At 44.7% G+C, this 12,505-nt stretch overlaps 1 protein-coding gene across 1 annotated transcript in view; it reads left to right on the forward strand.

Annotated features, from left to right (window-relative positions):
* Window positions 1-12,505, forward strand: part of CADM4 (cell adhesion molecule 4) — a 212,020-nt gene that overhangs the window by 178,767 nt on the left and 20,748 nt on the right. The window contains exons 2-4 of the mRNA XM_070764960.1: window positions 6,410-6,556; window positions 7,426-7,578; window positions 11,610-11,744. Coding sequence (XP_070621061.1) covers window positions 6,410-6,556; window positions 7,426-7,578; window positions 11,610-11,744 — 435 coding nt within the window. The remainder of the gene's footprint in view (window positions 1-6,409; window positions 6,557-7,425; window positions 7,579-11,609; window positions 11,745-12,505) is intronic.

The raw sequence follows: 12,505 nt of genomic DNA on the forward strand, positions 1-12,505 counted from the left end.
TTTCTCTAGCTGCTTCTCCTCAATTCTGCTGTCTCCTGGGATTGCGATGTCGATGATCCATACTTTCTTATTCTCCACAATCAGGATGTCTGGTGTGTTATGCTTCAGAATTCGGTCAGTCTGAGAATCGCACAATCATGAATTATTATTATTATTATTATTATTATTATTATTATTATTATTATCATAATCATTATTATTATCGACCACATTTGGAATACTGTGTTCAGTTCTGGAGACCTCACCTACAAAAAGATATTGACAAAATTGAACGGGTCCAAAGACGGGCTACAAGAATGGTGGAAGGTCTTAAGCATAAAACGTATCAGGAAAGACTTAATGAACTCAATCTGTATACTGTAGTCTGGAGGACAGAAGGAAAAGGGGGGACCTGATTGAAACATTTAAATATGTTAAAGGGTTAAATAAGGTCCAGGAGGGAAGTGTTTTTAATATGAAAGTGAACACAAGAACAAGGGGACACAATCTGAAGTTAGTTGGGGGAAAGATCAAAAGCAACATGAGAAAATATTATTTTACTGAAAGAGTAGTAGATCCTTGGAACAAACTTCCAGCAGATGTGGTTGGTAAATCCACAGTAACTGAATTTAAACATGCCTGGGATAAACATATATCCACCCTAAGATAAAATACAGGAAATAGTATAAGGGCAGACTAGATGGACCATGAGTCTTCTATGTTTCTATTATAGTTTATAGGCCACCCAACTCCCTAAGGACCAGTAGCAAGTTGCAGCCGGTTGGGGTAATACGGTGTCCCGTTAGCGAAAATGGAACTGCGCGTTGCATCTCCAGCTAACCGGCGGGCACCCTCGTAGGTGCAAAATTCGGTTTCTGCAGAAGCGAAAATATCGCCGAAAATATTACGATTGTAGCATTCCAGGGTCATTTGGGCCCTTCCCAGCTGACTTCCAAAAATGCAAAGTCCAATTTCCTTACTGAGTATATGATTCACTTAAGAACTGCAATGATTCGCTTAACAAACCTGGCCCAAAAAAAGCTCATAAAATTGGAAAAAACACCCTCCCTTGACAATCCTCTCGCTTAGCAATGGGATTTCCCATCCCGATTATGATTATAAGCAAGGAGTAGAAATTAAGGCCTGGGAAACAACAGGAAAGTGGTCAAAAGGATTTTTTTTTCATAGCCCCCAGAAACTCGATCCAGAAATAACAGGTGTAGATTTTGCAGTGACCTGAATTTCCTTCAAATCTCAGGAAAAAACACAAAAACTTGCTGGCACCCGAGATCTCATTGAAAGGGGAATAGTCTTAGCCCCACTATCTCTGGCAGCCTCTTCTCGCAGAGGGTTTAATTGGTTTTCCTACAGGTTGCAAAGGATTGGTTGAGATAATCTTGGGATCCCTTCCAACTCTCTAATTCTGTGAAAAATCAAAGGAATTGGGTACGCTCAGACTTGTGAAGAGGAGACCCCGGGGGGATATGGTAATGAAACCTTATAAAAAGATGTCAGATTAAAACAGCGTTTCCCAACCTTGGCAAATTGAAGATACAGTGGTACCTCGTGATACGAACCTCTCGCCATACGAACAATTCGAGATACGAACCCGGGGTTCGGAAATTTTTTGCCTGTTCTTCCGAACTTTTTCCATCTTACGAACCCGCTGCCCGAACCCCGAACCCGGAAGTTCGGCAAAAGTTCGGGTTCGGGTGGCCACCGAGAAGCCCCACCGCCCGGCTGTCACCTTTTGAAACAGCTGGGGGGCTTCTCGGCGTCCTCCCAAACCCGAACGCCAAACCCGAACTTTTGCCGAACTTCCGAGTTTGGCATTCGGAAGGCCGCCGAGAAGCCCCGCTGCCCGGCTGTCACCTTTTGAAACAGCCGGGGGGCTTCTCGGCGTTCTCCCAAACCCAAACGCCAAACCCGAACTTTTGCCGAACTTCCGAGTTTGGCATTCGGGAGGCCGCTGAGAAGCCCCGCTGCCTGGCTGTCGCCTTTTGAAACAGCCGGGGGGCTTCTCGGCGTTCTCCCGAATGCCGAAACTGGAAATTTGGCAAAAGTTCGGGGTCGGCGTTCGGGAGGCCGCCGAGAAGCCCCGCCGCCCGGCTGTCGCCTTTTGAAACAGCCGGGGGGCTTCTCGGCGTTCTCCTGAATGCTGAACCCGGGAGTTCGGCAAAAGTTCGGGGTTGGCATTCGGGTTCAGGAGGACGCCGAGAAGCCCCGCCGCCCGCTGTTAGCTTTTTAAAAGAGCCACGGAGCTGTCGGGCCGGTCGGGAGGCTGGAAAGGAGGTGGGGAATCCCAATAGGGAATTCCATGGGTGGAGCTTTGACGTCACAAAGACGTCCTTCCTGGCCGGCCGAAGTTGCCTTGACTTTATGTATGGTATGTTTGGGTTGTATGACTGTTTTTAATAGGGGTCTTTTAAAACTGTTTTTTAACATTGGATTTGTATGTGATGTTTTGTTTGTTGTGAGCTGCTTCGAGTCCTCGGAGAGGAGCGGCATACAAATCTAATTAATAATAATAATAATAATAATAATAATAATAATAATAATAATAATAATAATAATAATATAATAATCCGACCAGTAAAAGCTCGGCTCCATTCAATTGGCCAGACTCCACCCCGCAAGGGATTATGGGGCTGTTAAATGATGGTGGATGGTCATCTGGGCCATGGTTGAAAAGAGACCCAGATCTTTCCTTGTGACCTCTCCTGTCCCTGTTTGCCTGCGTGCTATTTTGTCCTTGCACCTGTGAAATGTTTGTGAGCCTTTTGCTCACCCCTCGGCTCGTCCCTGTATTGCTTTGAAACCTCCCTAAACAACAACAACAAAAATTCACAAAGTAGAGGTGGCCAGGCCAGAATCGCGACCAGGTGCCCTTCAGGTGCCTTGGGTTAGCATCGATTGTTGTCTTCCGGTGGTAATCCAGGTGGTGGATGGGTACGGATCATTTTTTAAAAGACTTTTTAATTCTGTGGTTGAACGGCGTCGGCGATGTGATAACGGGGTGAAACGGAGGAGGAATAATCGACACCGTGTAATCATTTTAAAGTGAAGAACTTTGCCCCTCGGATGCATGATTTATGCAACCTGGGAAAAAATAAAAATAAGCAACGAGTCCATCTGAATGACAAGAGGGGATTATCTTCGGGCAGAAATGTTTGTGCATGTTTTGCAATGCCGGATAAACACTCCTGGTGGGGCCACCTTCAGACAAATTGGTCAAAGATCACCTCCTTTGGCTTGGAAGGAGCTTGCTCACACCCTCTCTCTCCAATTTGACTTCGGATTAAAAAAACACAAGCAGTCCTCGACATATAACCGTTCATTTTGTGACTGTTTGAAGTTATGACAGCACTGGAAAAAAGGAACTTATGACTGTTTTTCACAATTTACGACCATTGCAGCATTCCCATGATCACACGAACATCTGGGCACCTATCAGAGCATTGGCTCTACAACATCATCTCTTCTTTGATAGACTTTTGAGTCCCCATATTTTGAGTAGAGAATAGAATAGAGTAGAATATAGAATGGAATGGAATTGGAATTGGGATATAGAGTAGAATAGAATTAGAGTAGAGTAGAAATTAGAATGGAATGGAATGGAATTGGAATATAGAGTAGAGTAGAATATAGAATGGAATTGGAATTGGAATATAGAATAGAATAGAATTAAAGTAGAGTAGAGTAGAATAGAATAGAAAATAGAATAGAATGGGATGGAATAGAATAGAATTGGAATTGGAATATAGAGTAGAATAGAATTAAAGTAGAGTGGAGTAGAATAGAAAATAGAATAGAATGGGATGGAATAGAATAGAATAGAATTGGAATAGGAATATAGAGTAGAATAGAATTAAAGTAGAGTGGAGTAGAATAGAAAATAGAATAATATGGGATGGAATAGAATAGAATTGGAATTTGAATATAGAGTAGAATAGAATTAGAGTATAGTAGAATAGAAAATAGAATGGAATTGGAATTGGAATGTAGAATAGAATAGAATAATAGATCAGATATTATTGTCTTCTATTAGTCTTTAATTAACACAAACTCTCTCCCCATTTCAAAATGCACGGGGTGGGAAAGCAATGCAGTTAAGGCTGCAGACAAGTCACAAGTTCAAAGCGCAGTTTGTGTCGAGGTTGTATACAGTAGCTCTTGGCGTTTAGCACGGATAACGCCATTGAACCTTGGAATCGCGCTAAGCCTGTTCGCCTGGAGGTTCCCCCACCATTTAGCATTTATTCCAACACGGCTGAAGCATGCTGTGGATAGCACAGAGTTCTAACACTGACCCGGGGCCCTTTGGTCTCTGTGCTGTTTATAAAAAGGGTTTTAATATTTTGTGTGTCGTCCCACAGGCAGCAGAGGGGATTGTTAAGAGGTATAAATGAATACCTGGATGGCACCAGTCACTGAAACGCTGCATATTTTCCCTAAGATTTCACACCCTCCCCAAAATGCCTCCACGAGACCCTGCAACCTGCTAAATTATATTATTTTTTAATGCCTTGTAATCCACACTCCCGGGATGGGGCTGTTCCTATAAGGAATTCTCTCCAGCAACACCTCGTCATGCCCTCCTCTTTTCGCTGTTTTACTCCAATGTTTTTTCGTGTTACTCTGATGTCCTTTTGTTTAAGCCTCTGTGGAATAACAGCTGACTTGTGAGGATGGGAAAGGATGATTAGTTAAGCATCGAACGAAGAGAAGGAGATCGCCCAGCCTTCCCTCCGGCTCTTAGCTGCTTGGCAAGACTATCCACCCGCTGACCACTGACCGTTATTGTCCAGATTATAGCCCGCATAAACCACTTAGGCAGATGAATAGTTCAAGACGGCCTCACATAAAACAAGCCAAAATTATAATCAGGGATCGTTGGTGTTGTCTGAGGGTTGGTTGTTTTCATTATCCAAACTAGGTAACATCCTCAATGGTAACCACCAGAACTAGCATCAAGGAGTCCTCGTGGTAACCCCGAGATATAAATATTTTCCTTTATTGAGACAAAATTCTAACGAACCACAGACCCAGGAACCCTTACCAATAGTGCAGCTCAGCCAGTGATGGAGAACTTTTTTTTCTTCGAGTGCCCAAAGCATGTATGTGCGTTATTACATGCGCGTGAGTGGCCACACCCATAATTTGTTATTTATTTTATTTATTTTATTTATTTATTTTGTCCAATACACAATGAGGGTTTTAGTGGGTATATATATATATATACACATAGTAAAATACATGATGACGGTTATAGAGGAGATACTCATAGTAAATAGTAATGTGATTATGGGCAGTGATTTCTGAAACTGGGTGAACATTGCGGTCAGGCAGTAGGAAAAGCAAGTGGTGGTAGTAGTAGTAGTAGTAGTAGTAGTAGTAGTAGTAATAATAATAATAATAATAATAATAATAATAATTTATTAGATTTGTATGCCGCCCCTCTCCGCAGAAGTAGAATGCTTGGCTGCATAGCTAAAGGTATAACAAGCAGGAAGGAGGGAGATTGTGATCCCGCTATATAGAGCGTGTGTAAGACCCCATTTGGGATACTGTGTTCAGTTCTGGAGACCTCACCTACAAAAAGATATTGACAAAATTGAACGGGTCCAAAGACGGGCTACAAGAATGGTGGAAGGTCTTAAGCATAAAACGTATCAGGAAAGACTTCATGAACTCAATCTGTAGAGTCTGGAGGTCAGAAGGAAAAGGGGGGACATGATCGAAACATTTAAATATGTCAAAGGGTTAAATAAGGTTCAGAAGGGAAGTGTTTTTAATAGGAAAGCGAACACAAGAACAAGGGGACACAATCTGAAGTTAGTTGGGGGAAAGATCAAAAGCAACGTGAGAAAATATTATTTTACTGATGCTTGGAACAAACTTCCGGCAGACATGGTTGGTAAATCCACAGTCACTGAATTTAAACATGCGTGAGATAAACATAGATCCATCCTATGATAAAATACAGGAAATAGTATAAGGGCAGATTAGATGGAAAGTGAGGTCTTTTTCTGCCGTCAATCTTTCTATGTAAAGAACTCTTACTCTCTCCTGGCATCTACTGGTCATGGAGAATTTTGCAACCCAGATATGTCAGTCGAAATTGAAGGGGCATGTGGCTTTTCTTACTCATTTTCTGACCTCTTCTGCTCTCCTCTGCTTGGAGGACGCTCTTGAAGTTGCAGTAAGTAATTTCTTAGGGATGTCGCTTGCTCGATCCTTATTTTGAGTTCGTTCTCACCGTCGACCCGGAATTTCCAAAGCTACCTCGATGTCCGTCAACTTATTTGCAAGAAGCTGGTTTTGATAAGGAGGGGTCCAGCCAGTTTGGCAGGTTTTCCTTGAATGATATATTTTCTTCCAGAAATAAGGCTGGTCACAACAACCCCTTCTCTCTTTTTCTCCATCCTAGCTAGAGCTCAGGAGGTCCAAGCCGAGAACGTGACGGTAGCAGAAGGCGGGCAGGCTGAGATCAATTGCAAACTGCACCAATATGATGGCTCCATCGTGGTGATCCAGAACCCGTCTCGGCAGACGCTCTTCTTCAACGGCACGCGAGGTAACCTGGTTTCTAGAGCGCTGGCGAGACCACATTTGGAATACTGTGTTCAGTTCTGGAGACGTCACCTACAAAATGATGTTGACAAAATGGGACGGGTCCAAAGACGGGCTACAAGAATGGTGGAAGGTCTTCAGCATAAAACGTATCAGGAAAGACTTCATGAACTCAACCTGTATAGTCTGGAGGACAGAAGGAAAAGGGGGGACAGGATTGAAACATTGAAATATGTTAAAGGGTTAAATAAGGTCCAGGAGGGAAGTGTTTTTAATAGGAAAGTGAACACAAGAACAAGGGGACACAATCTGAAGTTAGTTGGGGGAAAGATCAAAGGCAACATGAGAAAATATGAACTGCCACTTGAGTGGTGTGCTATAGAGTTCCTGCTTGGGCAGGGGGTTGGACTTGATGGCCTTCATGATCCCTTTCAACTCTAACAATCAATCAATCAATCAATCAATCAATGTATTTGATTTCTATGCCACCCTTCTCAGGGCGGCGTACAACATTGTAAATACAAACAACAAATGTGAGAAATCTAATTATTTTAAAAGGACATATACAAAATTAATAAAAATCTAAAAACCCCTTATACAATGATCCACATTTATCCATTCAATCATTCATAGGTTGGTCTTCAAAGCTTTACGAAAGACCAGGAGGGAGGGGGCAGTACGTATCTCTTGAGGGAGTTCATTCCAGAGGCCCGGGGCCGCCACAGAAAAGGCTCTTCCCCTAGTCCCGCTAGGTGACATTGTTTGGCCGGTGGGACCTGGAGATGCCAATTCTGTTGGGACCTAACCGGCCGCTGGGATGCATGAGGCAGAAGATGGTCCACAATTGAGACATTTCTCCTCTGTTTCTTTTAGCCTTGAAGGATGAACGTTTCCAGCTGGTGGAGTTCACCCAAAAGCAAGTCCGCATTGTGCTCTCCAACGCCCGTCTGGAAGATGAAGGTGGATACTATTGCCAGCTGTACACAGAAGATACCCACCATCAGATTGCCATCCTTACAGTGCTGGGTAGGTGTCACCCTGCTAAGCACCTGGCTGGCTGGGGAATTCTGGGAGTTGAAGTCCAACAAGTCTTAAATTTGCCAGGGTTGGATACCCATAGTTTAATCTTTCAAACTGAATATCTCCACCACCACCACATTTATTTCTTTGTTTGTTTATTGATTTATTGTATTTATATGCCGCTTACTCCAAACGGACTCTGAACGGCTAACAGTAGGAATAAATACAACCACAATAAAAATAGTTAAAATCTAATGCTAAAAGTCAACAATACAATAAAACAGTAAGAACATTTTTTTAAAAAACCACTATACATACTTGCAATCAACCTAATTCCAGGTCTATCAGAAGAGCCAGGTCTTAATGGCATTCCGGAAGACCAGTAGGGTAGGGATAGCATCGATCTCTGGGAGCAGTTGGTTCCAAAGGGTCGGAGCCGCCACAGAGAAGGCTCTTCCCCCAGGCCCTGCCAACTGACATTGTTTGGCGGATGAGGCCTGGAGAAGGCCAACTCTGTGGACTCTTACTGGCCGCAGTGAAGTATGAGGGAGGAGGCGGTCCCGTAAATAGTCTGGCCCTGAGCCATTTGGGGCTTTAAAGGTGATAACCAACACCTTGAATTGCGTTCAAAGACCGACTGGCAACCTATGCAGCTCGCGTAAAGTTGGAGTAATACAGGCGTACTTTGTTACACCCGTTATTGCATACACTACTGCATTTTGCACCAGGTGAAGTCTCTGAGTGCTCTTCAAGGGTGGCCCCACGTAGAGCGCATTGCAACACTCAAGACGAGACTTGACCAGGATGGGGCCACTCCAGATAAAAATCAGCCGTATCATCCCTTGAGATTACAATACTCAGTGGAATCAGCTGCTGCTTGATCATGTGCAGCCAGTATCTGTTATGAAGATAACGGAGAAGTTAGAAAGTCTGTTCGTTGTGTATGAGTTGCTCTGTGTTTCATACCCTGCAATCTGGCAAAGGGGTTTCCTCCCATTTTCTAAAAACTCATCCCTCTGATGTTCACACCTCTCAATCAGACTCGGACAACCCAAAGAAGGGTGGGGAAATACAGTAATACCTCATCTTATGAACCTAATTGGTTCCCGGGGTAGGTTTGTAAGGCGAAAAGTTCGTAAGACGAAACATTGTTTTCCATAGGAAACAATGTAAAATGAATTAATCCGTGCAGGGGGAAAAAACGCAAAAGAATGCCGCCGCCCGGCTGTCACCTTTTGAAACAGCCGGGCGCTTCTCAGCATTCTCCCAATGCCGAACCCGGAAGTTCGGCAAAAGTTCGGGTTTGGGTGGCCGCCGAGAAGCCCCGCCGCCCGGCTGTCACCTTTTGAAACAGCCAGGGGGCTTCTCAGCGGCCTCCCGAACGCTGAACCCGGAAGTTTGGGTTTGGCGTTCGGGTTAAGGAGGACGCTGAGAAGCCCCCCGGCTGTTTCAAAAAGCGACAGCTGGGCGGCGGGGCTTCTCAGCGGCCTCCCGAACCTGAACTTTTGCCGAACTTCCGGGTTTGGCGTTTGGGAGGCCGCCAAGAAGCCCTGCCGCCCAGCTGTCACCTTTTGAAACAGCCGGGGGGCTTCTCGCCAGCCTCCCGAACGCTGAACCCGGAAGTTCGGGTTTGGCGTTCAGGTTCAGGAGGACGCTGAGAAGCCCCCCGGCTGTTTCAAAAAGCGACAGCTGGGCGGCGGGGCTTCTCAGCGGCCTCCCGAACCTGAACTTTTGCCGAACTTCCGGGTTTGGCGTTCGGGAGGCCGCCAAGAAGCCCTGCCGCCCAGCTGTCACCTTTTGAAACAGCCGGGGGGCTTCTCGCCAGCCTCCCGAACGCTGAACCCGGAAGTTCGGGTTTGGCGTTCAGGTTCAGGAGGACGCTGAGAAGCCCGCCGGCTATTTCAAAAAGCGACAGCCGGGCAGCGGGGCTTCTCGGTGGCAGCAGCTTCATAAGATGGAAAACGTTCGTAAGAAGAGGCAAAAAAATTCTGAACCCCAGGTTCGTATCTCGGGTTGTTCGTATGGCGAGGGGTTCGTATCATGAGGTACCACTGTATCAGGTGTTTTGAAAGCTGCCGGTGCAAAGATATTGACAAAATTGAACGGGTCCAAAGACGGGCTACAAGAATGGTGGAAGGTCTTCAGCATAAAACGTATCAAGAAAGACTTAATGAACTCAATCTGTATAGTCTGGAGGACAGAAGGAAAAGGGGGGACATGATCGAAACATTTAAATATATTAAAGGGTTAAATAAGGTCCAGGAGGGAAGTGTTTTTAATAGGAAAGTGAACACAAGAACAAGGGGACACAATCTGAAGTTAGTTGGGGGAAAGATCAAAAGCAACATGAGAAAATATTATTTTACTGAAAGAGTAGTAGATCCTTGGAACAAACTTCCAGCAGACGTGGTAGATAAATCCACAGTAACTGAATTTAAACATGCCTAGGATAAACACATATCCATCCTAAGATAAAATACAGAAAATAGTATAAGGGCAGACTAGATGGACCAGGAGGTCTTTTTCTGCCGTCAGACTTCTATGTTTCTATGTAAAGGATATTCTGACAATACGATTGTCTTAGACGGGCTTCAGTGGCTGTCCAGAATTCTAGGCCCGTCTGCTTTATCCCCCCCAGGAGAGCTCAGAGATTGGAGATCTAAGATCTTTAGCCCGCTGAACATGTGTTTTGGCGCTGAGCGGTGGCCTTTCTGAAAGTCACACACTTTCGGGAATCTACCTAGCCTGCCAGACAAAAGACTATTTAGAAGACACAATCGTTTCTCAAGGTCAGCCTTTGACGGCAGGGGAGCTGATAATCTTCAAAGGGTGTGAGAGAAGATTTGGATTCTTCCTTAGCACAGAACATCAGGGGAAGCATTGATGCAAATGAAACAAAACCTGTATCTCCTATTTTTTAAAAAATAAAAAAATAAATCTGATTTTGCAAGCACGAAATGTTGGAAGGACCAAATAGAGGTCAAGGGATTTAGCGAACCCTTGTAATCTTCAGAAATTCATGCTCATCTCCTGGGTCTCTCTTTGTTTTTCTTCTTAGCTTCATTGCAGAGGGCTAAATTCTTGTTTCCCTACGTAAAATGACCTTCTCAGAATTGAGAAGTTTGAGAGAACACATCTCCTCCCATGGCCACTAACTGTTCTGCCGGGCTCTCTGGTAGGAGCCTCCCGAAAATTCAAGGGTACAAATTTCAGACACACACACGTTTGAAAATTCAAAACAATGTTCTTTATCATAAAGTTCAAAATAAACTAAGCACTCTTTTTGTATTGCAAAGAGCACTTGTCCCAAAACAACCGGGTAGTCTGTACAATTTCCCTTAAGCAGTCATTAAGTACTTAGCTAGCAGCTGTGAAGAAACTTCACACCCCTTCTTCTTCCAACGAAGTGAGACACACACACACACACACACACACACACGTTGTTCTGCTTTGGTTTCAAAGGCGTGAAAAATCAACAAACAAAGTCCAGAAAACAGCAACACACGATTCCTGAAGAACTGCGATCAGATACTCTTTCACAACGGCCAAACCCACATGCTGCTATTTATAGCAGCAGCCCTAATTACTGGAGCCCCACCCAACCACAGGTGGCCTCATTTTCTCTTGTAATAATCCTTCAATTGTTGTCTCCTATGCATCCCTCTACGCATGCGTGGATGTGTCATTAATTCTTGTTCAGAATCTAAGGATGATACAGATGATTGATCTCCTCCTGGGCTGTCTGCCAAACTCCCCTCTTCCCTGTCACTCATGCTTCCTTGGTCAGAGGAGGCTTCATTGGCAGATTCCATCGGGAGCAAAACAGGCCTGCGGCATGTGGATGTCTCCCCCACATCCACCTGCACATTCCTTGGGGCAGGAGCTGGGGCCAGAGCTAACCACAACACTAACCGTGGGAATATTAATTAAGAAAGTTGCCGCATTGGAGACGGTTCAGATACTCAGGTGACGGATTGAGCCATGGGATGTGAGATGGAGGTGATGACTAATGAGATGCCTGGTTTTTCTTCTTCCAGTTCCCCCGGACAGTCCTTTAGTGGAGGTCAAGGAACAGGCGGTAGAAGGAGGAGAAGTTGAACTCACCTGCAGTGTTCCCAGGTCACGCCCTGCAGCCACCCTGCGCTGGTACCGGGACCGGAAAGAGATAAAAGGTGTCCTTCCAAATGCTGAATTGGGCCCTTGTGGAAACCGCCTGACCAATAAAATAAATATATTTTCTGGGATGTGGGATTCAGGCCCTTCTTCTGATGGCTCTTAGGCCAAAGTCAACCTATTCTTCCGGTTGACATCCTCCAGGTAGATGCCTGCTTGAGTGATGAGAGAGGATGCTTCTACCGTACATGTCTATGGAGGTTCTCAGAGATTCAGGTCGTAGTTGTCTCAAAAATGCTCAAAAGGTAACTTCGCTTCTCATCTGAGGAGTTCCATCCATGATGAAACTTCTTGGATGAGAAGTAGAACTACTACATCTCCTCCTCCTCCTCTTCTTCTTTTTCTTCTTTTTCTTCTTTCTCCTCCTCCTCTTCTTCTTCATCTTCTTCTTTTTCCTCCTCTTCCCCTTCATCTTCTTTCTACTTCTCCTCCTTCTTTCTCATCGTCCTCCTCCTCCTCCTCTTCTTCTTCATCTTCTTTTTCCTCCTCTTCTTCTTCATCTTCTTTTTCCTCCTCTTCGTCTTCGTCTTCTTCTTCATCTTCTTTCTTCTCCTCCTTCTTTGTCATCATTGTCCTCCTCCTCCTCTTCTTCTTCTTCTTCTTCTTCTTCTTCTTCTTCTTCTTCATCTTCTTCTTTCTCCTTCTCCTCCTTCTTCTTTGTCATCGTCCTCCTCTCTTCCTCCTCTTCCTCCTCCTCCTCCTCTTCTTCTTCTCCTTCCTCTCTTCTTCGTCTTTGTCTTCTTTCTCCTTCTTCTACTCC

The sequence above is a fragment of the Erythrolamprus reginae genome, chromosome 11 (assembly GCF_031021105.1).
Source record: "Erythrolamprus reginae isolate rEryReg1 chromosome 11, rEryReg1.hap1, whole genome shotgun sequence".
In the NCBI taxonomy this organism is placed as follows: Eukaryota; Metazoa; Chordata; class Lepidosauria; order Squamata; family Dipsadidae; genus Erythrolamprus; species Erythrolamprus reginae.